Source organism: Otolemur garnettii, unplaced genomic scaffold (assembly GCF_000181295.1).
Source record: "Otolemur garnettii isolate 467f Iridium unplaced genomic scaffold, OtoGar3 scaffold00055, whole genome shotgun sequence".
NCBI lineage: Eukaryota > Metazoa > Chordata > Mammalia > Primates > Galagidae > Otolemur > Otolemur garnettii.
Window position 1 is genome coordinate 3,357,401 of NW_003852450.1, and position 27,889 is coordinate 3,385,289.

The following is a 27,889-nucleotide window of genomic DNA, read 5'->3' on the forward strand; positions in this document are numbered from 1 at the left end:
GGGGGGGTGGAGAGGTTGGGGGCAGGTGGTACAAGTTATCCTCCATTAGGGGACAGCAGAGCTCCTGACTTTTTTCTCTGGCCAACCCTGAGCATATTTGAATCTGCTCAGTAGCTGCCAGGTGGGGGGCATTGGAAGGCAGCATTTCTTGGCTCAAAGCTAGGAGCTGTGCTTTGTGGATCACAAGGAAGTCTGGGTCACAGAAGGAGCTGGGACTTGAGACTCCCCCTTCTTTCCTCACCAGGCAAGGACCTTCCATGCCTTGCTGGGTTCTGAAAGCAGTGGGCTCCCTCTCCTCACAAGGCTCCTGCCCTTCATACCCCATTTCTCACCTCTCTCCTGGGGATAGGAACTGTTCCTTGGAGCTGGGGTCTGATGGAAAGTGTTAGAAACACGGTGTGGAGATTATTCAGGCTTTTTTGCTACTCCCCAAGACTCACATTCCTTCCCTCGCCCTCCCTTTTTTTGGCCAATTCAGTACTTATTCAGCCTTTGTTAGAGGGCGAGCTGAAGAACAAAAATAATCCTTCACATTTGTACAGAACTGTGCAGAGTGCTTTCATACACCTTGTCTCAGCAGAGCCCCACAAGAACCCTGTGAAGAAGGTATTATTATCTCTTCTTACAGGGAAGGAATTGGTTCTAGAGAGGTTACACATCTAACTGAGGGCATTTGGCTCCAATCCATGTCTTTTGGCCCCAAACTCACTGTTACTCTGTGATCATAAACTACTAATGGAATCTACTTCCCATTCACTGTCTTATTTAACCCTCACAACAACTCTAGGGTGTTATTGCCCATTTTACAGACGAGGCAACTGGACTCTATGGTTAAGTAACTTGTCCAAGGTCATGTAGGGGTTAGGGGCAGATTTTGTCTCAATCCAAAGCCTGTGCTAAAAGTAGTGAAGAGGAAACAGACTCAGAGAAAGTTCATTTGCTCAAGGTGACAGATTTCTTAACGGGTAGTCCCAAAATTCAAATGCAGGTCAGAAATCCCCAAGTCCAGCATTGGTTCAGTTGTACCACTTGCACCATGCTGCCTGCCCCCAAGAACCTGTGGTGTGTGGCTCATTCATTCTGATGCAGGGAGATGTCAAGGACAAAGGCTATTTTCTGGATTTCGGTCTTCTTTCTAGCTGTCTGTGTTCCCTTGGCTGATCTTTCTCTATTCACACCTCTCCCTTTGTCTGCCAGTACTTCTTACCGCCCCCACCTCCCAGCTTCTGGACTCAGTTCTTTTCTCTGAGTTTAGGGACAACCAGGTTTCTAGTGATCCATGAAGTACCTGGGAGAAGAATGAACAGCCGACTCTGTCCCCATCCATCCATCTCACCACCTTCTTCCAGCTTTAGAAAGGATAGTTTTTTTGAATCCCCAAATGGGGAAGGAAGGCCCTTGAGAGGAAAATGCTATAAATCTTAGCTCTGAGAACACAGATACTCTAGCCTAGAGGCCCCTGACGATTTCTGGAGAGAGTGAGGCCTGCCTGGGAAATAAGCCCCAGGACTCTGGACAGGATAGGGCAAGGAATCTGGGACTTTCCTCCACCTCTATTCCCACCCATCTACTGCTTCCCAAATCCACCTTGGAAGGGCTCCAGCGGATAGTCACCCTACACCCCTGACCAGGACTAGCTCAAACTTTTTACTCACACCTTACTACCTAGGGGGGAGAAAGACGAAATACTCATAAGCAAAGAGAATGGGAAAAGAAAAGTATAAATAGGAAACAAAGTTCCTACTCAAGAGCTGAATGTTTCACTAAACTTTGTGAAAATTTAAATCTAATTAAATATTTTTATAAAAAAGACATTATTTGCAATTCGAGTGTTCTGTGTCCACCTGTGAACAAAAGGATCCAGTATCATGTTTCACATGTCACATTTCGCCCTACAAATACGAAAATTTAAGATTAATATAAATTGTTTAATACTGATGTTCCTCAGCCACCACGTGCAATGTTGCAAACACTACACCTATTCGTGGATTCCTCCAGAACTAGAAAAGGGACCCAAAGAGAAGCAAGAAAATGGATACTCAGCACTACTGGTCAAAATCATGTCAACAAAGAATCTACTGCAGTCACACTTTCTAAGAGGAAGGACTTGACAAGCTAATTTTCTTTTCTCTTGGCTAAGCACTCTAACAGCTCAATTCCTCCCCGCACTCCAAAGCCAGAGCTGTCTCCAAAGTCACAGTGACACAACCCACAAACCTTCACCTTAAGATACAGTTACCTTTTTCTCTGAAGACAGGATACCCTTGCTTCAGTAACACCTATACTGAAATCAGAATGATACAGAGAAAATTAGCATGGCCCCTGCAAAGATGACACACAATATTGTCATCTTGTGTGACAAAGTGCTTCATTGTGAAGCACTCCATATTTTTAATGTATACATATTTTGAAATATGTTATACATAATAAACATATAATGTCTATCAATTTAAATAAACAAGACATAGGGCAAGATACAGAGAATGTTTCTCCAGGGCCTGAACCATATTCATTTCAGGAACGCGGGTTCAGGGTTACTAGTTGCTCTGTGACAATACTGAGCGTTGAATCCCAAGTGTCAGAGACATCCCTGGTTTTCATAAATTTATTTCCTTTGTGGTTGTGCTGTATGATGTCTTCTAAAAGCATGGAGCCCAGGGAAGGGGGCTCTCTTGCCGAAATCTAAGAGATAAAGTCTTTACGTAAGTCATGGTGCCTGGTCTGAGAAATCAGGAAGGCCTCTGCCAGTGGTGAGGAGCGGGGAGGTGTTTAACCTGTGGCTGATGGGCTGCATGTGGATTATGTGAGGATTTTATTTATTTTTTTATTTTTTTGTTTATCTCTGGTTTTGGATATCATGAAAATTATGCACAGACCTTTTTTTTGCTCATCAGTGCAAAATAAATACATTAGAGTTTGTGTATTTAATGTGTGGCCCAGGACAACTCTTCTTCCAGTGTGCAGTAGAGAAGAAAAATACTGGACCCCCCGATACTGGGGGATCAGGAATTGTGGCAGACAGAGGGAATAGAGCAGGCAAAGGCTATGAGGCTAATGAGAACAATATACCTTCAAAAAACTGAAAGGAGTCCAGTTTGGGCCTTGCAGGTCAGGAGGGGGATTTTGGACTTTGATTAAGGACAATGGAAAAGGGAAGTCTAGTTAAGTCTTTCCTTCCTTCTGTCCTTCTGTCCTTCCTTATATTCCTTCTGACACTTACATAGTATTTACTATATGCTAGGTACTGTTCTAATTAACACATATAAAAACTCATTTTATCCTAATTTTTACCCTATGAAGTAGGCTGTTGAAATATAGCAGGTTGAAAATGGAATTAGCAGGTTGGAGAAAGATGGGTAGGTTAAAAAGTTACTTAGGTTAGGCCGGTGGGAAGGCAAATCAAAACCACAATGGGAGTACCACCTCACATCCACCAGGTTGGCCATCATCAGAAAAAGGTGGAAAATAACAAATGTTGGCAAGGATGTGGAGAAACAGGAACCCTGTACATTGCTGTTGGGATGTGAAATGGCATCACAGCTGTGGAAAGCAGTTTGGTGTTTCCTCAAAAAGTTATGCATAGAATTGCCTGATAAAATTCAGCAATTCTACTCCAAAAGAAATTAAAATGAAAAGGTTGTATCTGAATGTTCATGGCAGCATTATTCTCAGTAACCAAAAAGTGAAAACAACCCAGATGGCCATCAATGAATGAATGGATGAAGAAAATATCTTGTATCCATACAATGGAGTATTATTCAGCAATACAAAGGAATGAAGTACTAAGACATGCTACAATGTAGATGACCCTTGAAAATATTCTCTGAGAAGAGGCTGAAGCGGTGCTGGGCGCGCTCCCCTTTCCTCTCCCTCAAGCGACCTCCCCCGGCCCTCTAGCGCTGCGCTGTCTCTACGACGTAAGACTGTCCCAGCCCAGATATGGCTCGCGGACAGCAGAAGATCCAGTCTCAGCAGAAAAATGCCAAAAAGCAAGCTGGACAAAAGAAGAAACAAGGACACGACCAAAAGGCTGCTGCCAAAGCTGCCTTAATATATACCTGCACTGTCTGTAGGACACAAATGCCAGACCCTAAGACCTTCAAGCAGCACTTTGAGAGCAAGCATCCTAAGACTCCACTTCCTCCAGAATTGGCTGGTGTTCAGGCATAAAGTTGTTTACAGGTGAATTCATGACACCTTTGACTCTTCTACTGTCTCAGACCTTAGGTAACAAACCTGCAGCTGCTTTTCTAACAAACGGTTGATCAGCAAAAATAAAGGGGCTACAGAAACACTCATTTTTATGCTGTTACCTTTTGGGCTTCATGCAAAGACAATTCTGTGTAAATGTACAGTTGACTCTGATTTGAAAATCTGAAAATCAGTCCATCCTTGTTATAAAAAATTTTTTTACAATTGTAATTATATTGATGTTCATATTGTGTAAAATAACTCATTTAATAAAGTAGTACTTTGATTTTACAACAACAACAACAAAAAAATAAAATATTCTCTGAAAGAACCCATTTAGAAAAAGTCACGGATGCACGGTTCCATTTGTATGAAATATCCAAAATATTAAAATCCATAGGGACAGAAAACTGACAACTGGTTGCCAAGGGTTGGTGGAAGGGGGAATAACTGATTAATGGATACAGAATTTCCTTTCATGATGAAAATGTCTTGGAACCAGGTAGAGGAAGTGGTCATACACATTACGATATAATAAATTCCAATGAAGTATATGCTTTAAATGGCTCAACTTATGTGAATTTTACCTCAATAAAACAATAAAATCCAAAGAAAGAAGTTATTTAGGAGATGGCGTTGTGGTGGGGAGATGGGGAAGCAGAGGAAGGAGTCGAGAATGACTCCCAGGTAGCCACATGAGCAAATGAGAGGGGGACTCCATTTCTGGGTTGGAGGAGATTGATGAAGGGGCAGATTTCTAGGAGATAACCAGCTCTGTTTCAGATATAAGAAGTTGGAAGTGCTGAGACTTACGAGTCTGGTGCTCAGAAATCTGAGATAAAGATATTTGAGGGTCATCAACAAAGTATCATAAATTGATGAAACTCAGTATCTAAGGGTCTGACAGAGAAAGAGGACCCAAATGTGTACATTTAAATTAGAACATGTTAACAAACATCACAGAAATTTTAAAATACAAAGCATTAAAAAATTAATATAAATTTTTGGGTGGCTCCTTGGCTCAGTGGTTAGGGCGCCAGCCTCATATACCAAGGGTAGTGGGTTCAAACCCAGCCATGGCCAAAGTGCAACAAAAAAATAGCCAGGTGTTGTGGCGGGCACCTATAGTCCCAGCTACTTGGGAGGCTGAGGCAAGAGAACCACCTAAACCCAAGAGCTGGAGGTTGCTGTGAGCTGTGACACCACAGCACTCTACCGAGGGTGACAAAGTGAGACTCTGTCTCTTAAAAAAAAAAATTAATATAAATTTTAAAATGTAAAGTCTCTATGCTCAAGGACCTTGTAATCGCACTGGGAAAACAAAACCCATACATAAAATATTAAGCCTATGAAAAGAAGCCTTAAGTTATGTGACTTACTGTGTCATGAAAGCTTACCATTTCAGCTTTCATCTTATGCATTCAACCACATGTTGAATAACCTCCTGTTTCCTGAAAATGCCAAATTCTCCCTTGCCTGTCTGCTATTTCACTCTATTTTCTCTAACTAGAATAATTTCCAATTCTTTTAGGAATACACTTAGGAGTGAAATTGCTCGTTGATACGATAATTCTATGTTTGACTTTCTGCAGAAAACCCAACTGTTTCCTACAGCATCTGCACCATTTTGCATAGCTACTAGCAAATGTACAAGGGCGCCAATTTCTCCCCACTCTCACCAATACTTGCTAGTTTCTGTTTTTTTCCTTTCTGTTTTTGTGGCCAACCTAGTGAATATGAAGTGATATCCCACTGTGGTTTTGATCTGCAATTCCCTAATGATTAACTTAAATGACTTTTTTTTATCTATCTACCTTTCTCCAATCCACTGACTCCATTTTCCACCTGTGATATTACAACTTACCTCATAGAGTAATTATTATGATTCAATGAGTTCACATACAAACCCACACAGTCAGATTCAATCAAAGCACCTCTATGTCTTTGAAGATTTCCTCAGCCTTCCCAACGTGCAGAGTTTCCCCCTATGATGAAGATATATTTTTGCTAAAGCTTCCCCAGGAGGTTTTAATATGCAGCCAAGATTGAGAACCACCAGATTGGGGCAATGTTTCTCCATCTGGTTGCATCATGGGAGTTACTTGGGATACTTGTTAACAGGGTGGATTTCCTGGCTCAATAACAGAACTTTGGAAGCAGAATTTCTAGGAAATAGACCTGGAAATCTACATTTTTAAAAGAAATGTGTCAAGATGATTCCTATGACCAGGCCAGTTGAGGAAATCCTGAGCTAGAAGATAGTCATAGGGTAGTAAACATAGAGGATAGTTTGAAACTACATGATCTGGTGTGCAAGATATAGTCTCTTGGTATCTCAGCTCCTGCAAGATAAAGTTTATTCATCTTTTGCTTGTGACTCACTTCAGGATACTGCCCTGATTACCTCCCCACCTGTATCCATGTCTGAGCTTGTCCATCTTTAATCCTTTACAGTGAGGCCTGACCTCACACTCTGTAAAATCTAAACTTCAGTGTGAGACCCAGAGAGAGCTCTTCTTCTTTGGTGAAATTCTAACAGTGCTACTGTGTACAGGGAATGTTTCAAGTGTTATATTATTGCAAATTCTCTCATAATCTCTAAGAAAGGGAATCATGTCTCCAATTTATAGCAATGACCAAGGTTACACACATAATGTATGGCTGAGTGTGGATTCAAATCCATGTGATCACAAAGCTGTGGCACATTCTGCTTAGCAGTTCTACCTCTCAAAGATTACTTCTCTATCACCAGTTATAGTTCGCTAAACTATTTTGCTTACCATTAAGGCTATACTCAGTGGCTCGGCGCCTGTGGCTCAAGTGGCTAAGGCGCCAGCCACATATACCTAAGGTGGCGGGTTCAAATCCAGCCCGGGCCCGCCAAACAACAATGATGGCTGCAACCAAAAAATAGCCAGGCATTGTGGTGGGTGCCTGTGTCCCAGCTACTTGGGAGGCTGAGGCAGGAGACTTGCTTGAGCCTAGGAGCCGAAGGTTGCTGTGAGCTGTGATGCCACGGCACTCTGCCCAGGGGGATAGCTTGAGACTCAAAAAAAAAAAGGCTATACTCAGTAATTTTGAAACTGCAGCTCCAAAATACCTGGGATCATCCTGCATAGGTGGATATCCCAAGGTGGATATCCAACGGGCTTTTGGAAAGGGGAGCTAGCTCAGTTATAGAGAAGCAAAAGGGATGGTGACAGCTCTGAGCACAGGTGGCCACACTTCCCTATCCCACCCCCCTCACTACATCCTCCTAGAACTGAATGAAACCGGAAGGGGATATCACCTCAGCTCTGGGCAGCAGGAAAGAAGTTGACCTCTGAGAGGGAGATAGCTGGGGAGGGGTTTCAGCAAGGGGAAAAATGGGAGGGGGCAGCCTCCCCCAACAGAACAAAAGACAGAAAAGTTTCCAGCCATGTCAGGCTAGTTGCGTGACCATATCATGCTCACGAGCAGGTCCAGTATCTACCGGGCTCTGGAATTTTATGATGCTTGAAGATGAGTACACAGGTAGTCCAGGGAGAAACCATTGGCATATAGTAGCTGTCCCTGAAAGGAGACCAAGGGACTCAGAGGACCTCAGGATAGAGGCTAAATAAACCATATATTAGGACAAGTGCCAAGCAAGACTAAAGAAAGCTGCCCCATAGAGGCTCTTGTCTCATAGGTGCCTGCAAAGGCCCCTGGTAGTGATTAATGACTCTCCTTTCCTTTCCCTAAAACCCTCTGCTCCCCTTCCCCATAAACTCATATTCTAAGTGAAAACACTTCCTTGCTATGCAAATCCCATTTCATGGCAAGTCATCCAGTCTCTCTCCAACTAGACTGATGCTCCAAGTTCATCATACATAGAAATTTTGGCAGCCATTACCACATTGTCCTCTGGAAGACCTGGGGAGGAGATACTGTGAGTCTGGTATGGTGGTGCTGCAAGGAAGAAATCTCTCTCTCCCACAGTGATGGGAATCAGTCCGAGACTCTAACCAGGCCTCATTTCCACCACAGGTGAAGGAAAAGGAGAGCATGCTGGTGAGAAAGCAAGAGAAAAGTGCTAGAGAATGCAGCAAGCCTCAAAAGACTTTGTTGAAAAGGGGCTAACTTGATGGTCTTCCACATCTTGGATGGACGTTACAGGCCAGGAGAAAGTTTAAGACAGATTGAACAAAAAGAGTTCCCCAATTTGGAATTGGAATAAGACCCCACAACCAAAGACTCAATGAACTTCCTTTGGAGAAAGAAACATGTTTCTAAGTACGAAAAGGTTCTTTCCACTAACAAGCCTTTGCAAGTAGGCATGCCTTGAGGCAGGAAAAGACAAGACCTTTGGACGTTCTTGTCATACAAAGGTCCAGTGCTCAGAAGCCCTCACTCTCCTATTGATACCCCAAACTGAGTCTCCCCCTCTGAACATTCTGGCTAGTTGCTACCTGCTGCCAGTTCCTGTCTTTTAATTTGTGACCTCTGCTCCCTATATCTGTGCTCCTTGGTTCACAGACTGTAGCTATTTCTGCTCCTTCTGTAGAGAAGGGCTGGGATGTCTTCCCCTTCCCAAGGTCACAGCTGGCTAGGGTGGAAGGAAATCTGCTTCCCCCAGGCCCTCTTGGTATTTGACTCTAGGGATCAGTGCAACATACAGCAAACTACCCAGATGAGTCTCTTCCATCTCATTCAGCATTCATTCAACATATTTATTGGGTATCTACTATGTGCTAGGAGCTGGGCATACATTACTGATCAAAAGAGAAAAATTAAAGTCTTATCCCAGTGGCCCTGACACTTCCAAAGACCCTAAAACCAGGGTCTGCTGTACTAATATACTTACAGAAATGTTTGCAATCCCTATAATCAGCAGAGGATTTGCTGAACTATATAAAGAACCCCTACAAAGCAGTAAGATAGACAGCCTACTAGAAAATGGACACAATACTTGAACTGATATTCAAATGGCAAATGCATGGAAAGGTGGTCAACCTCATTGGTTATCAGGGCCAAACAAATTTAAACTACAATACCACTATACCCACCAGAAGGGCTAAAATGTTTTAATCTTTTTAGATTGACAAAACCAACTGTTGATGAGAAGGCAAAGCAACTGGAATTCTCAGGCACTGTAGGCGGGAGTGTAAATTAATATGAGCACATTGGAAAATTGTTCAGTAGCATTTATGAAAGCTAAATATATGCCTACCCTATGTCCCAGTCATTCTTTTCTTAGGTATTTAGTCAATAAACATAAAAACATAAGTGTACCAAAGGACACGGACAAAAATGTTACAGCAGCCTTATTCATAATAACCCCAAACTGGGAGCAATCCGAATGTCCATCAGCAGAATAACAGATAAATTGTGGTATATTCATTCAATGGCATACTGTACGACAAGAAAAATGAATAAACTACTGCTATCATAATTCCACGCAATGTTATAGTTGAGTTTCACAAACATTGAGAGAAGCCAGACACAAAATGATACCTACTGAATGATTCCATTTATATAAAGTTCAAAAGTAGGTAAAACTAATCTGTAGGATTAGACAGGGGCTGCCTTTGGAAAGAAAGGTGAGGTAGAGTAGAAGGGGGATAAAAGGAGGGCTTCCGAGGTGCCAATGATGTCTTTATCTAGACAGTGGTTATAAAGGATTATTCACTGCGTCATCATCTGTTGACTTGTACCCTTAGGCGTTATACATTTTTCCAAATGTGTAGTATATGTCAGTTTAACAAAAATAGCCACAAGAAAATGGAACTGTGTTCAGATGGGTTAAAAAATGGAAGGTGAAAAAGAAATAGGAAAGTGATCAAAATTTTATCCATAGCTGAACTGCAGCAAGATTAAATGGGGCCTGGGGAGGAGGAAAGAAGTGCAGTAGCGCAGAAGTGGTCTCCAACCCCTGACTGAAATGTCTCCAGATGTAAGCTTTAACTACGCCCCTTATTCACAAACCTGATCTTTCTGAATGAGGCCCAGTGTTTCCCAGTCTAGCAGCTACTTGTGTTTCCAGGCAGAGAAACACAATATTTGAAGTCAAAATTGGAATTCTGACACACATTTGCTCTACAAGATTCTGTGGGTCTGCAGGCCCTTGATGCAAATGCCCCAGCAACTGAGCAGGAATAATTCTAATCTAGGGATTCCGGAATAGGAGATTCAAGGGGGTAGGTCTGTGTATAGGTACTTCTTATTTTGTCCAAAGAAATGACCTGCTCAGAGCGCTGTGTATGCTCTGACGTGCATGTACCGAAAACTTACCATCCAGCACGGTGTTCTTCCCATCCCAAACACATCTCTGCCCCAAACTCCTTCAGGGTGCTTGATGCCCCCTGAGCCACTTTCCGGGAGGAAAAGGGCAGGAAGGAACTACTGGTCACAGGTTCCACTGACACGAGAGGAAAACCTGGGGGTGGGGGTTCCTTTATAGAGAAGGTCACACCCCCCGCACAAAAACATCCCAAAGAGAACTTGTACTGAGTTTGCATTGGAGAGGTGGAGATACCCCAAGGGAGGAAGTGGCAAACGGCTAGCACGGGAACACCTCTCTTTGATTCCATAAGGTGCGTCAGGGAAAGTTGGATTTCGTTTAGCTTGGGAAAGAGACATCCCTCTGCATGCTGCCACCATGCTCTGTGGCTCAAAGGAAGCTAGGCTCCCCTCCACCCCGACCTCAGGGGTGCACGTAAGACCCCAGCCGCGACTCTGACCTCCTTTTCCTCCTGCCCGCCCATCCCCACCTCTTTCAAGGCCGGGGCTTTATTAAGGCGGGATGCGTCAGGGCTGAGCCATTTGCTTAGACTTAGAGGAACGCGGAATTTGTTGGAAGCACGAGGTGACTGGCCCATGGGACAGGCGCTGTATCCAAGAACGAGGTAGGGACGGGTCTGTCTGGGAGAAGACTGAGCGCGGAAGAGGAGCCCGCGGATACTGGTAGAGCCCGCGGGGTCAGAGCTGGCTGGATGGCTAGGGCTCTACCCAGGGCCGTTTGCCGGTCTTCTTGAAGGCCAGAGGTTCCTAGGCAGCCTTCAAGAGGCAGGAGTAGACCGGCAAAGGCGCACACGCCTTTCAAAGGCTGCAATAGCGCCGGCGCGGCAGATTGGGCCCTAGGGCGGTGGCCCTGCGCAGCCAGCGCCGGACAGCGGGAACCTCTGGCCGATGGGCGCTGGGACCCACGAGCTCGCGCGGCGCAGAGCCGGCTCGCAGTTCCCGTCACTCCGTGCACCGCGTTTCCCCGGCGCCCCGCCTCCCGACACCCAGCGAGGGAAAGGGGCCGGGCCGGGGCTGAGGCCACCCTCCCTACGTCCCGATTGGCTGCTGCAGTTGTCCATCCGAGAATCTATTTTTGATGGAGGGGGGGTGCCACCCAGTCTGCCCCAGATCACGTTTGCCACCAGCAGCCAACCAGTCGGGCCCGACTCCGCGGGCAAGAAGCGATTGGGGGCGAGTGAACTCGGCCTCTCAGTCCCCCGTTCGAGGCCCCCTGGTCCGGTTCCCCCACCACGCCCGGCCCGAGGCGGTATATCCTGCCCTCCCTGGCCACCTCCCCCTCGTGGAAGCGAAGCGGCGGCGTCCTCGCTGTAACGCAGGGGCGAAATGTAGCGAGCCGGGTGTCGGGGCTGGACTCTAGCCTTGGCTGGGGGTGTAGGGGGACACCCCGGGGGCCGAGGAGCACTGCCGAGGAGGAGTGATGAGAAGAGGGGGTACCCTGCACCCCCCGAGACCACGGGCCCCTGCTGCCACTCTCCAGGCTCCCCCCTTCCTCCCAAGCGAGGGGCAGGTCAGTCCTGTTGCGTCTGGGAGGGTGGGTGGCGGAGGGCGGCAGTCCTGGCGCGCAGCGCATTTGCTGAGTCTGAGTGGTGGAGAGATGGAGGAGGCCGCCCAGCTTCATCAACCCCTCCCTGGGGTTGGTGACACTAAAACGGATCTTTTTTGCCCCCGCTGGGAGAAGATAAGGCGTCCTAGTTCACTTTTTGCTTCTTTCGTTCAAGGGCCTTAGGCCCCTCTGAAGTCTTTTTACTTGGGGGAGTGGGTGAAGATTTCCCTTCCTGTAAGCCTCCTTTCAGGTTAAGCGGCCTGCCGGGAAGACAGGAGGGAGGTGGGGGTGTCACCTTTTGGAGAACTAAGAAACTTTTCTGGCACGGTGCAGTGGACTCAGAGGTTTCCTCCTGGATCTCTGGTGAGAGTCTTTGAAGGAGCCACAGTACTGTGTTTAAGGAGATTGGAAAAGGGGAGTCCTGGTGGGTGACAGAGTTGATAGAAAGGAAACCATTCCCATGGGCCAATTACTGGGGGTTGATCCAGCCTTTCCCAAACTGGAGTTGACTGATTGTGTGTGTTTGGAATACTTAAAGACCTGTTCCTCTTACCTGGGGAAGCTCTCTTTTAAATTTATTTTTACTTGTAAGAGCTATGATAGTGAAATAGAATAGTATGGAATTCCATCAGAAATTAGGAAACTTTGGGATTCCTTTTAGGTAAAGAAAAGTAGAGCCAGTACAGCTAAAAAGATTCATTTGAAAGCAAGTGTATATTGGCATATGGTTCTTCAGGTGACATACGCTACTTTTCTTGTATTTTGTTTTTGTTTTTAAGAATTCTATTGTATCAAACTCTGAGTAAGCCTGGGGAGCAGAAGGAGTCTAGAGAACTGAAATATGTGGGTAATGACCAATAGTTTTATCCTCTGCCTCTTCAAACTGAGGTAATTCCTTTTGTCCTATCTGACAGTCTCACAGGGCCAAGTACAGGGGGAGAGAAGTAGAGACAGAGGCCTGGATCTGAGTCAGAGTCAGCGTCTGAGCTTTTTGTAACACTGTTGACTCTCAAGGGCAGGAGTGGGTAGGCCTCTGGCTCTTGGCCTTGGTCTGGCAGGCTTGCCCCTTTACCCAGGGAGTCCTCCTAGTTGTTGCTTTGTTTTGTTTTGTTCTCAGAGGCTGAGTGTTTAGAGGTCTGGGGGCTCCGCTCTGTAATCAGGTTCTCCCTGTTTATTTGCCTTATGTGTCTGTCTTGCTGTTGCTGTCATGTAATGATAAAAAAAAAAAAATTACCTTCTGCAATGGGGTGGGTGGCTGTGTGACAGGGAGCTTGCCCCACTAAGAGACCACACTTAAATAATCTGGGCTCTTAATGGATATTCAAGAAGGGATCTCCCTAAGGACATCTCTATCCACCTCAGGTTGCTGAGAAAATAGGGCCCAGGTCTCCTACACAGCATCTTCCTAATCCCGGTCTGGTGACATCTCATTGCTGCAGACCATGATGACCCCTGTGGGTGATGGGTTGCTGGTTGGGAGGATGACGGGGTCCCCAACCTGCTAGACCTCCAGATGTAGCAGTGCAGAGGTGAGTCATTTTAAAGGAAAAAAGGAGGCAACTAGCAAACTCTCTATGGAACAAACTCATAAATGTGTTAGGTGAGAATTCTCCGTACCTATATTGCTATATCATGACATTCTCTCTTTTTCTTCTTCCCACATAAGGTATTCCACACAGACTCTCGTGACTTTAAGGACCAGGGATTTGGGGAGGTACAAGATCTTCTCAGGAAGGGAGCAAATCTCTGGAAGAGAGAGGAAGGACCACAGACACTGCCCTGGGACCAGCTGAGCCTGAGGAGCTGTGGGAGGCTGGAGGAACCCAGCAAAAGGAGAAGGCAGGAGACACAGCCCCGGGCTAAGGCTGTGTTCTGAAACCTTTGAACTCAAGCTACTTTTTACGAAAGAGGGGCCTCTTCAGAGGGCACTCCAGACTTTGGTTGGGCTCTTCTACTCTGGATGCCCCCTGCTCTGAGGAGCCTGCTGCTGAGAACCAAAGAAGACAAGAGGCCGGACAAGTTTCCCCCAAGCACAGAGCTGGTCGGTTGGAGTCAGGCACCTGCACCCCTAGTGGCTGGCTGCTGAGTCTGGCGAGGAGTTTCTTGTTTCCCTCCAGCTTGCAGCTTCAGTGCTTGATGGGGCTGCCTGTTGGTGGATCAGTTTTTGCAGTGCCTGGTAGGAGCAGAGAGCCGTGGGAAGAGGTCCCGCGGCATCCAAGCCTGGGTTCACCCCAAGATTAAGTACTTCCCCCAAGTTAGAGAGGGAGAGAGAAAGCGGGAAAAAGAATAAGGAAAAGTTCTCCCTTCCCCTCCTCCCTGCCTGTCATGTCCTCTAAGACAGAGCTGAAGGAAGTCCACCAGCTGAATGGGACTGGCCCTACTGCCTCTCCTTGCTCTTCAGATGGCCCCGGGCGAGAGCCCTTGGCCGGGACCTCAGAGTTCCTGGGGCCTGATGGGGCTGGGGTAGAGGTGGCGATTGAGTCTCGGGCCAACGCCAAGGGGGTTCGGGAGGAGGACGCCCTGCTGGAGAACGGGAGCCAGAGCAATGAAAGTGACGACGTCAGCACAGACCGTGGCCCCGCACCCCCCTCTCCCCTCAAGGAGACCTCTTTTTCCATCGGGCTGCAAGTGCTGTTTCCCTTCCTCCTGGCAGGCTTTGGGACTGTGGCTGCTGGCATGGTGCTGGACATCGTGCAGGTACGACCGGAGTAGGGAAGCTCTTGACTGTGAGCCCAGGGCCAGTTTTGCCTTCTGAGAAACTAGCTCTTGGGACTTCCTCTCTACCTCCTTGTTAGAAGCAGCTGCTGCTTCCTAGAATACTATTTCCCTTTGGGTCATGTCCTCAGTTTCTTCTTGCTCTGGTTACTTCCCGCAGAAACCCTGAAGCTGAGTAGCCATAGGAAGGTAGTCAGGCCAGTGTTGCTTAACAAAAACAGAGTGGGTTCCAGAGCCAGGCTTGGGAGAAAAAAGATGGAACAGGGTTGTTGCTTGCCATGCCTCCTGAGCATTCCTGCTGAGCCCAGCTCTGTAGGAGACATTTAAATGGGTCTCTTCTTTACGTCTTTTTCCCCCTTCACTTGGGGTTTCAAGGATACCCAAAGTACAAAGCTTAGTTTCAAGCCTCTCCTCCATCCCCCTGCTGGGCAGGAATTTGTTCAGCTGCCAAGAGGGTCTCATATTAAGAGGGAAGGCTCATAAAGGCATTTTGTGTTGCTTATCTTCCTGTAACCTTGGCACAGTCTCCTTGCAGAATAGGGGTGGGCACAGGCTGTCTGATGCATGGTCTGGGGATTTGGTGTAACGAAACCTTAAAGTGCTAATTATGCCATAAATGGGGACAAAATGTAACTGGGTCTGGGCAGAAGTGTTTGTCCCCTTTGCTCCTCACCTGCCCTGGGCAAAGAAGGCTCTTTTTCATTATTATTTTTTGTTTGTTTGTGGAGATAGGATCTTGCATGTTGCTTAGGCTGATCTCCAACTACTGAGGTCAAGCAATCCTCCTGCTATGGCCTCCCAAAGTGCTGGGATTATAGGAGTGAGCCACTGTGCCCTGCCAAAGATGGTTCTTTATGAGGCTTCTGGGTAGAATGAAGGATAAGAGTTAGTAGGACCTGGATCCTAAAGAGCCAGGGACCTGCTATGTTAGCTCATTATGAGTTAGGGCTTATTCAGAAACTTCAGGTCTGAGAGACAAAGTTTTGTTTCTAGATAAAAGTTTCTGGGCTTGGCGCCTGTGGCTCAAGTGGCTAAGGCGCCAGCCACGTAGACCTAAGGTGGCAGGTTCGAATCCAGCCTGGGCCCACCAGACAACAATGACGGCTGCACCCAAAAAATAGCCAGGTGTTGTGGCAGGTGCCTGTGGTCCCAGCAACTTGGGAGGCGGAGGCAGGAGACTTGCTTGAGCCCAGGAGCTGGAGGTTGCTGTGAGCTGTGATTCCACGGCCCTCTACCCAGGGGCACAGCTTGAGGCTCTGTCTCAAAAAAACATAAAAAATAAAAAAGTTTTTGAAGCACAGTATGGTACACAGGACTTCTTAAAGGTGGCAGTTTTATCTAAGTTCATCAGCAGTACATATCAAATTCCTGCTGAGTGCTGGCCTCTATCCTAAATACTCTGAGACATACCAAGGCAGGAGGATATCTGATCTTTGCTCTTTGGGTCCCCCCAGTTTCCCTTGACCATGACATCTCTCAGACTAACATGAAGCTCAACATCTCTTTCCCTGTTCCAGGCCAACCATACAAACCGTGCATGTAGAGACAGAGTCCTGCTGGTAGGTCTCACCATGCTCATGTCCCAAGGGACTGAAGGTTGCTGGGTTTTGATGATTCCTTCTCTAGTGTCCACAAGGACCACTTTGACTTGAGTCCTTCGTAAGAACCTTTGGTTGCTAATGAGAATGGTGTTTGTGTCATGCAAAGTGCCTTGAAGATTGTTCCTAGGTGGAGGTTAGGAAGCTGGCCTGGGGTTTCGGGTTCTTCCTCCTCATGGCTCCCCTTCCCCAGAGCAGTGAGGGGGAAGAGGGGAGAGGGGGGAGAAAAAATGAAACTGGGATAACGTTTTATCTCCCCTTCCATCTCTTTCCTGTGGCCTTAGTTCATTCCTAGAATTTCTGAGTTTTGGTTTGGTACCTACAAAGGGTTGCAGAACCAAGATCCAGAGGTGAAGTGGGAGAGGGTTGTCTTGTTTTCTAGATAATAATGATAGTGGGAAAGCATTTGGAGGGCTCTTCTGTAGATAGGAACCATAGTTGTCTCCATTTTGTTGATAGGGAACCTACGCCTTAGAGAGATGAAGTAAATTGTCTTTGTTCATTTGACCCCAGAGCCTGGCTACGGTTCACTGGTTGGTTAAAGACTCTGGAGGAGCTTGCTCTCTTTGTCTTCCTCTGCAAAGCAAGGTGACTGGAGTCTGGAATGATTGGAGTTATCTTCTCATGCAATCAGAACAAAAGTTCTTAGAGGGGAAAGGAAAGGACACCACACACACACCCCTACCCATCCCATACACTCAGATTCCAGAGCTAAAAAAGCCCTCTGATGTATTGTCCACCCACCCCCGTATCCATGAGCCCAAGACATGGAGAGGCCTAGGTAAGGGAATCTTTGGCACTGCCTTTCCTGTGGCACCTATGGCATCTAGGCTCACCCCAGAGCTGGGGTCCAGTTGGTGTGGATAACAATGGCTGGTTTGTCCTAGGCCTCCTCCCCCAACCTCCCTGCCACAGCTGGGCTGGAGCAGGCCCTGCAGATGGCTATGGTGAGATCGTAGGAGGGGGTGAGTGCAGAAGGACCAGGACACAGGACCACAGAGAAATTCTTATTCCGCCTCCATGGGAGTAAAAGGGGTGCCTGACAGTCCCAGATTTAGGAAGAACGAAACAGTTTCTAAGGATACACATCTGTAGTTCCCCTTCACAAGCAAAGATGGTCTTCAGTGAGACAAGTGTCTGTGACACTAGGCCATCTGGAGGAAATGGCTGGCATGGGTCCCCCAGTGTCTCAAGAGTTGACTGTATTGACAGAAATCTGTATTGGACAGGTTCAGTTGTCACCCTGGTCCAGGGCCTCCACTGCTACAGAAGACCCACTCTCTTCCTGAAAGTCCTGTTCTTTCTCCTCTTCTCTGTCCTCTGCTCCATTCAGTGTGCACAGCAGCCTTTTCCATGAAACAAGGTGCTGCTATACTAGGGACAAGCCAAAAGTAGAAGGACAAATGGACCATGATCTGCTCCAACTTCCCTACCATGGGCAGAAGTTCCTGAAGCATCATTTAGGCCCAGTGTTGGCTTCTGAACGGGGTTGAGATATATGTGGGAGCTCTGCCGGCCTACGCCTGTGCCCCTCCCCCCAGTTAGGTCCCAGACTGCCACTGCAGGTTGTCTCACTCCCTTTTTCTGCAAGCCTTTGTGAGGGACGGGGGTGTGCCAGGAGATAGTGAGCCAGTCATCACTGGAATCCTCAGCTAGGTTAAGACAGGTGGGACTCTCAGTTTCTTATTTTAACTTACTACTCACTTGCTAAGGATCTTGAGAAAAATAAACACCCCCACCCACCCAAATATATCTTCCAGCTTCTCTCTTCCACCTGCAAAGGAGTCTATAACTAGGAGAGTAGCACTGGGGCAATGGAGTGGGAAGGAAGCATTCCTCTTGTGGCTGGTCTGCTCCCATGGCCACTGGCATTCCTGGGCAGGACACTCAGATCTGGTCTCACTTGGCCACCCCTTCTGCTTTTCCTGTCTCTGCCCTTTGCTTGCTGTCAGGGACCCATTTGCTTTTCTCGCTCTTCGTACAGACCTGTCCCTACAGGTGTTTCCCTGAGGCCCTCCTTGAACATAGAAGTTGCCTCTGGGGAAAGCCTCAAACAAATGAAGGCTGGGATTACTATAATCTGATCTGACCCAGTGCTTATCCCTAAAAGGTCAATTTCAGCCCAGGTTTCCATGTTCTCCCATAGCCTGGTGCTTCATAGAGCTTGTGTCTAGAAATTTAAGTCTTAGTATCTTGATTCCATTTCTTCCTGGCTCTAACCCTCTTCTCTCCTGCTACCCTCCTGAAACAGAAGGTGACTCAGGCCAGAGCACTTGAAGGCAGGTGGAGGTCAGGGTATGAGGTGGGAGAAGAAGGTAAGGAATGGAAGAGGTAGGTTGGAAGGATAAGGAAGAGGTACCAGCAGGGCCACTGAGATTCAAGACTTAGGGTGATTGCTCTGAATCAGGGTTAGTTCTGAGTGTGGGAGAGGTCCCATCCCTCATCCCCAGAACATCAGGGACCAAGGAACCCCCACCACAAGGATAGAGAAAGAAAGGGAAGAGGGCTGGCATTTCTGAGAAGCAGTGAAAATCTGTAGCTATTTTCCCACTCTAAGCGGGGTGGCGCTTCCTGGACCGTGCTGTTTTTCACCCCCAGCCAAGCAGGAAAGCGTGGGTGGCAGCTTGGCTGGCGGCTTGGCTGACGGGTTTGACTTCAGGGGCAGATACTCCCGGACAGGATGAACAGGATGGGCCTGAATTAGGCCAAAGAAGGAAGAAGAGCTGTTCACTGTCTTCTCTGGCCACATCCTACCCACCTCTAACCTTTAGGGCCACCTGGATGCCTACGCTGGTTCCACATCACCAGCCTCCAGCTTCTCTTCCCAGAAGCCTGTGTGTGCCCATGTGTCAGAGGCTCGCCTGTCTGAGCTGCATCCTAGAGAGGGTTTTGTGGGTAAAGAAAGTATGTGTGTAAAATTGGCTAATCTGTCTCAAGCGCCAACTCAGGGCTTTGCTGGGCTGGGGATCAGGTAAAGTGAGGTTCTGGGCTGTGTTCTACAGGGGTTGGGAATGCTTTTGCATAGGAACTGTAACCATGGCTATTCCTTCTCCTTGTCTGTCTCTTGTGCCATCATTTCTAGGACCCCATACTTTCCAGGTCCTCCTGTAGTTAAAAGGAGAGAGCGAGCGTGTGCTGGGAGGTGGAGAAATTCCGGGGTGTTTGTAGTGGGAACCAGAGGGACCTAGCTGAGCTTTCTATATTTTTTTAAGCAATAATAAAGACAAGCAATATTTCTTACAAGCAATTCAGGAAATATTACTTGCACATCCTTGGACTATTTCCTTCCAGGCCTTTTCAGTCTACCCATACACACGCATTACATATGCCTACCTGGAGAATGAGATTTCCACAGAGCTGGCAGCTTGGAAGCAGGATGCAGTGGGGGTAAAAATGGGATACGAGGCTGTGCTCTGAGAGGAGCTTTGAAAGCCCACAGGTGGGGGAGAGGAGAGGAATTCTTCCTGTCTCTGGAACTGCTTGTCCAGTTTGAGAGCAGGGCAGGACCGCAGGGAGCTGGCCCCCTGGCAGGATGCAAGACAGGGGAGTAAGAAGGGATTGACATCCCTTCAGCGTTTGGAAGGGGCTAGATCTTTCTGTGGCTCCCTGAAAGCTCAGTAACTGTGGTTGAGATGGGGGTGTATCTCCTTCCCTCCATTAGTCCTCACACAGGGGATTCCCTAAGGAGAGTCTTAGGTCCTAATCAGGCCAGAAGCTCAGACAAGTGTGTGCTCTAGCCCCAGTGAAATAAGCCCCTCCTGAGTCCTGTTAGGCACCACCCCCCCTTCCTGGGCACACAAAGAGAACTCTGACAAGAAAAGAGAGGCCCTTGTCTTACAACAGCCCAGTGTCCAGCCTGCTCTGTCTGTAGCCCTGGCCTCAGCCTCCCCCTCTGCTAGCTCATCTTTCTTTTGTTTTTTTGTTTTTTGAAACAGAATCTCACTCTTGTCACCCCAGGTAGAGTGCAGTGTCCTCGCCATAACTCAACTGCAACCTCAAATTCCTGGGCTCAAGTGATCCTCCTGCCTCAGCCTCCCAAGTAGCTAGGACTACAGGCACCTGCCACAACACCCAGCTAATTTTTCTATTTGTAGTAGAGACATGGTCTTGCTCTTGCTCTGGCTGGTCTCAGAACTCCTGAGCACAAGTGATCTTCCCACCTTGGCCTCCCAGAATCCTGGGATTACAGGTGTAAGCAACCGCATGGCACCTGGCCTCATCTTTTCGTTTTTATTGTGGTAAAAAACATATAATGTAAAATGTACCACCTTAACTGTTTTTAAGTGTACTGCTCAGTAGTGCTAAGTGTATTCACATTTCTGTGCAACAGATCTTCAGAACTTTTGACTTCCCCAGCTAAAACTCTGTACCCATTAAATGCTAACTCCCCTTTCCACCAGCCTCTTTTAACCACCATTCTACTTTCTTTTTTTTTATTATTCTACTTTCTATCTCTATGAATTTGGCCATTTTAGATACCTCGTGTAAGTGGAATCACATAATGTTTGTGACTGGATTAGTTGGTACAATGTCCTGAAGGACATGTTTGTGCATGTTGTGGCATCTGACAACTGAGATACCATTGCATGTGTTTGCCATGTTTTGTTCATTCATCCACTAGGTATTTATTAAATACAGTGCTACTATAAACATGGCATACAAATCTATCTTCAAGACCCTGCTTTCCATTCTTTTGGGTCAAAACTCAGAAGTGGGATTGCTGCTTCACACAATAATTCTATTTCAATTTTTTGAGAAGCTGCCATACTGTTTTTCATAGCAGTTGTACCATTTTACAATTCCACCAGCAGTGCACAAGGTTCCAATCTCCACATCCTTGTCAACACTTATTATTTTCTGGAGAATTTTTTTAAATACGAGCCATCCTAATGGTGTCAGATGATGTCTCACCAAGGTTTTGATCCTAAACCTTACTCTTTAACAATAGTGTTGGTCCTGGAATCGCCTTTAAAATTGAATCTTTTTTTTTTTTTTGTAGAGCCAGAGTTTCACTTTATTGCCCTTAGTAGGGTGCCGTGGCATCACACAGCTCACAGCAACCTCCAACTCTTAGGCTTAGGCGATTCTCTTGCCTCAGCCTCCTGAGTAGCTGGGACCACAGGCGCCCGCCAGAATGCCCAGCAATTTTTCTGTTGCAGTTTGGTTGGGGCTGGGTTTGATCCCACCACCCTCGGTATATGGGGCCAGCGCCCTACCCACTGAGCCACAGGCACCGCCCAGAATTGAACATCTTATGGTCAGGAGCTTGAGGCCCTTGTTAACATGCCTAAAGTCTACAGAGGAGTCCTATTGGGGAGATGGTGTGTGCCCCTCCCTGTGGTCTCTCATAGGAGACACAAGGCTCTCAGTCCAGTGCCTGTGCCCATCACAGCTCTTTGCCTCCCAACCACAATACCCAGAACAACCTACGTATATCTGCTTGGCTACCCGCCCCCTCTGCCTCTCCCAACCTGGAGGCTTTTATTTTAAAACAAATAAAGGAAACCACATTGCCAGGCAGGGATAGGGAGAGAGTCAAAATCCTAACTTTTTTTTTCTTTTTCTGGCAGGTCCTCAGTTGCAATTGCAACTAAAGGAACTTTAGCCAATCCCAGCTCCTACATTTTTTCAAACTCTTAGCACTAACTAGTATGCTACTCTCTGAATCTGAGTTTCCTCATTTACAAAATGAGAATAAAAATAGCCCCTACCTTATTGGGTCATTGACATAATTAAACGAGGAAATCCAAGCACTTAGCCTAGCATATAGTCAGCACTTAATAGATACCTGACCAAATAAAGTGGTAGGAGAGCTGGAACCGATTGTCTGGAGACTAGAACCAATGTCTCCTGACTCCCAGTCCAGGACTCTCCTTGCTTCTGCTGGCTGAGGGACTGGGGGAAGGTGCATGGGATAAGGGAGTGTAGAGGAAGACTAGCATTCCCAGGTTTGAGGGCCACAGTCTCAGTTCTGAGCCTGTGGGGAGAATTGCTGTGGCCCAAGGCCCTTGGAGATGGAAACCAAACAAACTCTCTAATCTCAGCCCTGCCCCAGCCCTGTGGAGTCCAGGCTCCACAGCTGAGACAACACCACCTAAGGCTGAGGCCACAGAGACACTGAGCTAAAGGGAAAGGGGTTGGGGATTACAGTTTGAGGGGGGATTGCAAAGAAGTTTGGGGGTATAAGGGAGTCTGGGGCAGCTCAGCTATGTGAGTTCCCACCACTCTCTCCTCTGGTTCCAGGAAAGTAGGCAGAGGAAGGAGAGTCAGTCTAGGGGTCTCCCAACTGGCAGAAATGCTCTTCGTCGCCCCTGTTCAGGTGGCAGAAAGGGGGCTGTGTTGTTTGGAGAACTATAGGCTTGATTTGGTTCCAGGGTTCTTGGAGGAAAGGTGGATGGCGTGCTCATTCCCTGCCGACTCCATTTCCTCCTCAAGCTCCTGATCCCAGACTCTCTATTGAACCACAACACTAGCCCTTTGGACACTGAAATTCCTGGGTTCTCTTTTCACCTCGTAGCACTGGGAAGTCTTTCAGAAGGTGACGGAGGTCTTCATCCTGGTGCCTGCACTGTTGGGGCTCAAAGGAAACCTGGAAATGACCCTGGCATCAAGGCTTTCCACTGCAGTGAGTGTCCTGGCTGGGAGAAGAGTGGCACAGAGAGGACGCTGGGTGGCACAGAGCCAGAGACTCAGTGATCACTACAGGCCCTTCTCTGCTGCCCAGGCTTTGAGCATGAGCTGGAGTGGGAAGGGGGAGCCTGGCTGGGCAGGTGTGGGGAGATCCCAGGCTGGGTGTTCTGCGCCTGAGTAGGGGCTCCCCGCCCAAAGTGGTTCCCAGGCTTGGTTTCTGGATGTCCCAGCCGTCCCTGGACTCCTGCCCCACCTCCTGCTTCACAACCCACCTCGTGACTATTTGTGCTGCTTTGACAGGCGGGCATCATGCTGGTTCCTCCACCAGCACAGATGGGGGCCTCCTCTGATCTCCAGCCCTACTCTGCAGCTGGGCAGGAGCAGAGCCAGGCCCTCCCAGCCCCCTCCCACCCCATTCCCTTTCCCTGTGGCAGCCTGCTCCTCTTTAAGAGAATAGTCAGGGAGGGGCTGTTCGTCACTCCCACCCGCTACCACCCATTAGGTCAGCCATGATGAGTCAGGGACTGAACCAGATTCAGCACCTTGGGATGGGAGGCAGGAAAGCTCAGAAGGCCAGGGATGTCCCTGCACATAGCCAAGAGTCTGAAGAAGCTGGCAGAGTGAAGTGGCAGCCAGCATAACCCACCCTGATTTGGTCCTCCCTACTCCTGGCCCATATCACCCAGGCCCTCCCAAACACTTACAACCTCATTTATGTGCCAGCAGCTGACCTTTCCTTTAATGGGATAGCAAGCTGGCTTCAGAGTTAGGGATTGAGTCATTCCGACCCAAGTGGGAATAGGCTGCCCAGATAAGCAGGGCAGAGGATGGATTCTGTCTGTGCTCAGTGGGCGTCCTGAGAGGAGAAGAGAAGAGGACACTGCCTTGGGAGTCCCCTCGCACCTACCCAGCTGCAGGAGTGCAGCTTTAGCTTCTTCCCTCTGAGTCCAGCATTTCTATGGGATTTGCATGTCCTAGTCCTGGAGTCTTAGGCCACATGTCCTGCCTCCCGATCCAGGCAGGCACTTAACAGAGAGCTGCAGGCCTTTTCTAGCCTGGAGCTCCAGCCTCTTGCCCTTCCTCTCTCAGGCCAACATCGGACACATGGACACACCCAAGGAGCTCTGGCGGATGATCACTGGGAACATGGCCCTCATCCAGGTAGGAAGGCAGAGACCAGAGAGGGTAGACTAAGCATCCACCTTAGCCAGGAATATCTAAAAGGCTCAGGTCAGCCCCAGGTGGCTCCTGAGTAAACCTCCAGCAGCCTGCTGAGTTGGACTCTCCCAGGGTTGCTCTAGGAGGTAACCAAGTTACCTGGAAAACAGCCAAGATGGAGGGGAACTCACATCACCCCGATAAGTTCTCAGTTTCTGGTGACACAGGAGCCTTTGAGTTACCACAAATCCTGGAGTACAAGCAGACTCAGTAGTGCTGAAATGTCCTGTGCCACTCCTAGCCTGTCTTCCTGTGAGGCCACACAGGTTCCAGACAGGGAATCTTTCAAGTCCCAGGCCTTGACTCTGGACTGAAGTCTCTGGCTCTGTTGATCACTCCCATCCCCAGAGGAACACTCATTCAGCCTGTAACATGTCCTGGGTTCCCACAGGGTGCACTGCCAGTACTAGTGTCTGGTGTGAAACTAAATAAATAAAGACATCTTTCCAGGCTGGGAGGACTGGACAGTGCGGTCCAGCCTGCCTCCTGAGACTTCTGAGTGCCAGGAAGAGGTCTGTCTGAGTGCTCAGTGACCTCAGCTAAGAAGCTTGCTACTCCCAGGGGTCTGCAAGTTACCACTCCTCTCCTCAGGTGCAGGCCACGGTGGTGGGCTTCCTGGCATCCATAGCAGCCGTCGTGTTTGGCTGGATCCCTGATGGCCACTTCAGTATCCCACATGCCTTCCTGCTCTGTGCTAGCAGCGTGGCCACAGCCTTCATTGCCTCCTTGGTCCTGGGTAAGAAAGGGATGACCGCAGAGGAGTAAGCAGGGCTGCCCCAGAGGTGTTGACTGCACCTGGCACCTCCTTTATCTCTTCTCACCCTTCTGGTCCCTCTTCCCCTTCCTCACCAGGTATGATCATGATCGGAGTCATCATTGGCTCTCGAAAGATTGGGATAAACCCAGACAACGTGGCCACACCCATTGCTGCCAGCCTGGGCGACCTCATCACCTTGGCGCTGCTCTCAGGCATCAGCTGGGGACTCTACCTGGAACTGAGTGAGCCACCAACAGTGTGGCTTGGGTGGACTCCTGGGTGGGATTGGGTGAGATGGTAGCAGTTTTGCAAAGGTACAAGGATTTCTTCTGTGTTCTTAACTATTTAGTTTGAACACAGGTTGTTATAACTCCTGATCTTATGTGAAGCTAAATATAGATCCTAAATTCATACACGTGGCATGGTCCGGGGGAAAATACCAGAAATATATTCCCATATAGTTCTGTAGATTCTTGCTTCCCTGGTAGGGTGGGATGGAAAAGGTAAAGGAAAGGAACTGAAGGCTGGACTCTGCTTGCAAAATGAAGAAAGGGATGGGAGATAGTGATTTCTGGGATCAAATCCAGAGATCTAGGGTTTGGTTCTCCTAGACATGGGTGAACATCACATGAGGTAGTATGTGTGCAGGCATTTAGTGTAGTATTGCTGCTGACCTGTTGGGACATTTGCAGGCTGAACCAGGAGGAAGCTGGAGGCAAGGAGCCACAATGCTCATCTCCCTCTGATCTCTGCCCTCTCAGATCACTGGCGATACATCTACCCCCTGGTGTGTGCCTTCTTTGTGGCCCTGCTGCCTGTCTGGGTGGTGCTGGCCCGACGGAGCCCAGCCACGAGGGAGGTGTTGTACTCAGGCTGGGAGCCTGTCATCATTGCCATGGCCATCAGCAGGTAGGCTCAGGCCCTGAGTACATACCCTACCCCACCTCTACCCTGTCACAGACTCCCTTTTAAGCCCTGGAGAGAGAGGACATGAGTTGGATCCTAGAAATGTGTTCAGTAGTGTATTAGCTTCATATCTTTCTGTTGCAAGTACGGAAACTATCTGAATTGGGCTTCATTCCAAAGCAGAATGTATTGGCCTAGAGAACCCAAAAATGAACAGCTGGGCCAGGCACGATGTCTCACTCCTGTAATCCTAGCACTCTGGGAGTCTCAGGCCGGTGGAATGCCTAAGCTCACAGGTTCGATAACAGCCTGAGCCAGAGTGTCTCTAAAAATAGCCAGGCATTGTGGCGGGCACCTATAGTTTCAACTACTAGGGAGGCTGAGGCAGGAGAATTACTTGAGCCCAAAAGTTTGAGGTTGCTGTGAGCTATGACACCACGGTACACTACTGAGGGTGACAAAGTGAGACTCTGTCTCAAAAAAAAAAAAAAAATGAACAGCTGGACTCAGAGTCATATGTAACATCAGGGCCCCAGTGCACTCCATCTCTCTGCTTTGCTTTATGGTGGCCTGCAGCCCAGGTTTATGTCTTTCTTACTCCTATGCATTCCAGTCAGAAGAAAGAGAACTTTCCGCTAACAGTTCCGCAAAATCCCAGAATAGTTTCACTATGCTCACCAGGTTTTCATCTGGTCACATAACTATCCCCAAACCAATCACTATGGCCTGGGGGAAGTGATAATCTGGCTGGGCTAGAACCTAGGCATCACTGAAGCAATGTCACCTGAACTGCAGTGACTAAACTTGGAGAGAGCTGGGCGCAGTGGCTCATGCCTGTAATCCTAGCACTCTGGGAAGCTGAGGCAGGTGGATTACCCTGAACTGAGATTGGAGACCAGCCTGAGCAAGAGCAAGACCCTGTCTCTAAAAATAGCCAGCCATTGTGGCAGGCGCCTGTAGTCCCAGCTACTTGGGAGGCTGAGGCAAGAGAATTGTTTGAGCCCAAGAGTTGGGGGTTGCTGTGAGCTTTGATGCCAACGCACTCTACTGAGGGTGACCAAGTGAGACTGGGTCTCAAAAATAAATAGATAAATAAATAATAAAAATAAGCTTGGAGAGACGTGGTTCCTGCGGATGAGTCCACTGCTGTTACTAGAAAGGGAAGTAGAGGCTGAGCAGGCAGAACAGCAGAGGTCCTTACAAGCAAGTTGTCCTGCAGAAGGCTCCTTAGCCAACTTGGAGGGCAGCTATAGGAGGTGACTGCCTGCCAGCTTGTTCTGGGAGCGCTGCCAAGTCAGAATATTATGAGCAGCAACTGGTTCTGGCAAGGGAGGTGAGGGCTAGAAGACAGGAGTTTCTGGGAGCCACCATGCTGCTTTTCCTTCCCAAGGCTAGCTGAACCTATAGCTCTCATCACAGAGACCAGAACAGAACCCCTCATTGGTCTTTATGTCATTTTGTCTTTGTGTCTCTGTAGTGTGGGAGGCCTCATCTTGGACAAAACTGTCTCAGACCCCAACTTTGCAGGGATGGCTGTCTTCACACCTGTGATTAACGGTGAGGTCTTAGTATCAGCTTCCAAGGAGAAAAAGAGAAGGGTAGAATAAGAGGGCATAGCAAGGGGTCCAACCTTTTTTTTTTTTCCTCTGCTACATGTTGGAAGAAGTTGGAAGAAACATTGTCTTGGGCAATACATTAAGTCCATAAACACTAACAAAAGCTAATTAGCAAAAAAGAGAAAAGAAAGAAGAAAAAATGGTCTTTTCATACTGTCTATGATACCTAACACCACAGAGAAGCAAAAAATGTCCTCACAAAATAAGCATGCAGCCCATGGGCTGCAGGTTGGGCATCCCTGACTTAGGGGGTTGGTTTCTATATCAGGGTCCAAGCAGGCAAGAGACTCCACCTTAGATAGTTCAAGAATTTAATGAAGTGCTCAGCGCCTGTAGCACAGTGGTTATGGTGCCAGCCACATACACCAAGGCCAGCAGGCTCTCACGCAGCCCGGGACAGTTAAACAACAATGACAACTGCAACAAAAAATAGCCAGGTGTTATGGCGGGT

At 48.0% G+C, this 27,889-nt stretch overlaps 1 protein-coding gene, 1 non-coding gene and 1 pseudogene across 3 annotated transcripts in view; all 3 read left to right on the top strand.

Annotated features, from left to right (window-relative positions):
* The first annotated feature begins 2,264 nt into the window (after nt 1–2,264).
* On the top strand, nt 2,265–2,369 carry LOC111726172. The gene has a single exon (XR_002774018.1). It is a non-coding gene; the product is annotated as a U6 spliceosomal RNA (small nuclear RNA).
* Nucleotides 2,370–3,834: 1,465 nt separating this feature from the next.
* LOC100943658 lies at nt 3,835–4,490 on the top strand (annotated as a pseudogene). Its single transcript, XR_001161389.1, has one exon. The product of XR_001161389.1 is annotated as a zinc finger protein 706 pseudogene (transcript).
* Nucleotides 4,491–11,733: 7,243 nt separating this feature from the next.
* SLC41A1 (solute carrier family 41 member 1) overlaps nt 11,734–27,889 on the top strand; it is a 24,959-nt gene continuing 8,803 nt past the window's right edge. Inside the window, exons 1-8 of the mRNA XM_012806686.2 lie at nt 11,734–11,962; nt 13,665–14,695; nt 22,829–22,936; nt 24,031–24,102; nt 24,751–24,895; nt 25,012–25,158; nt 25,678–25,825; nt 27,300–27,379. Of these exons, the coding sequence (XP_012662140.1) occupies nt 14,324–14,695; nt 22,829–22,936; nt 24,031–24,102; nt 24,751–24,895; nt 25,012–25,158; nt 25,678–25,825; nt 27,300–27,379 (1,072 nt within the window). The 5' untranslated portion in view covers nt 11,734–11,962; nt 13,665–14,323. The remainder of the gene's footprint in view (nt 11,963–13,664; nt 14,696–22,828; nt 22,937–24,030; nt 24,103–24,750; nt 24,896–25,011; nt 25,159–25,677; nt 25,826–27,299; nt 27,380–27,889) is intronic.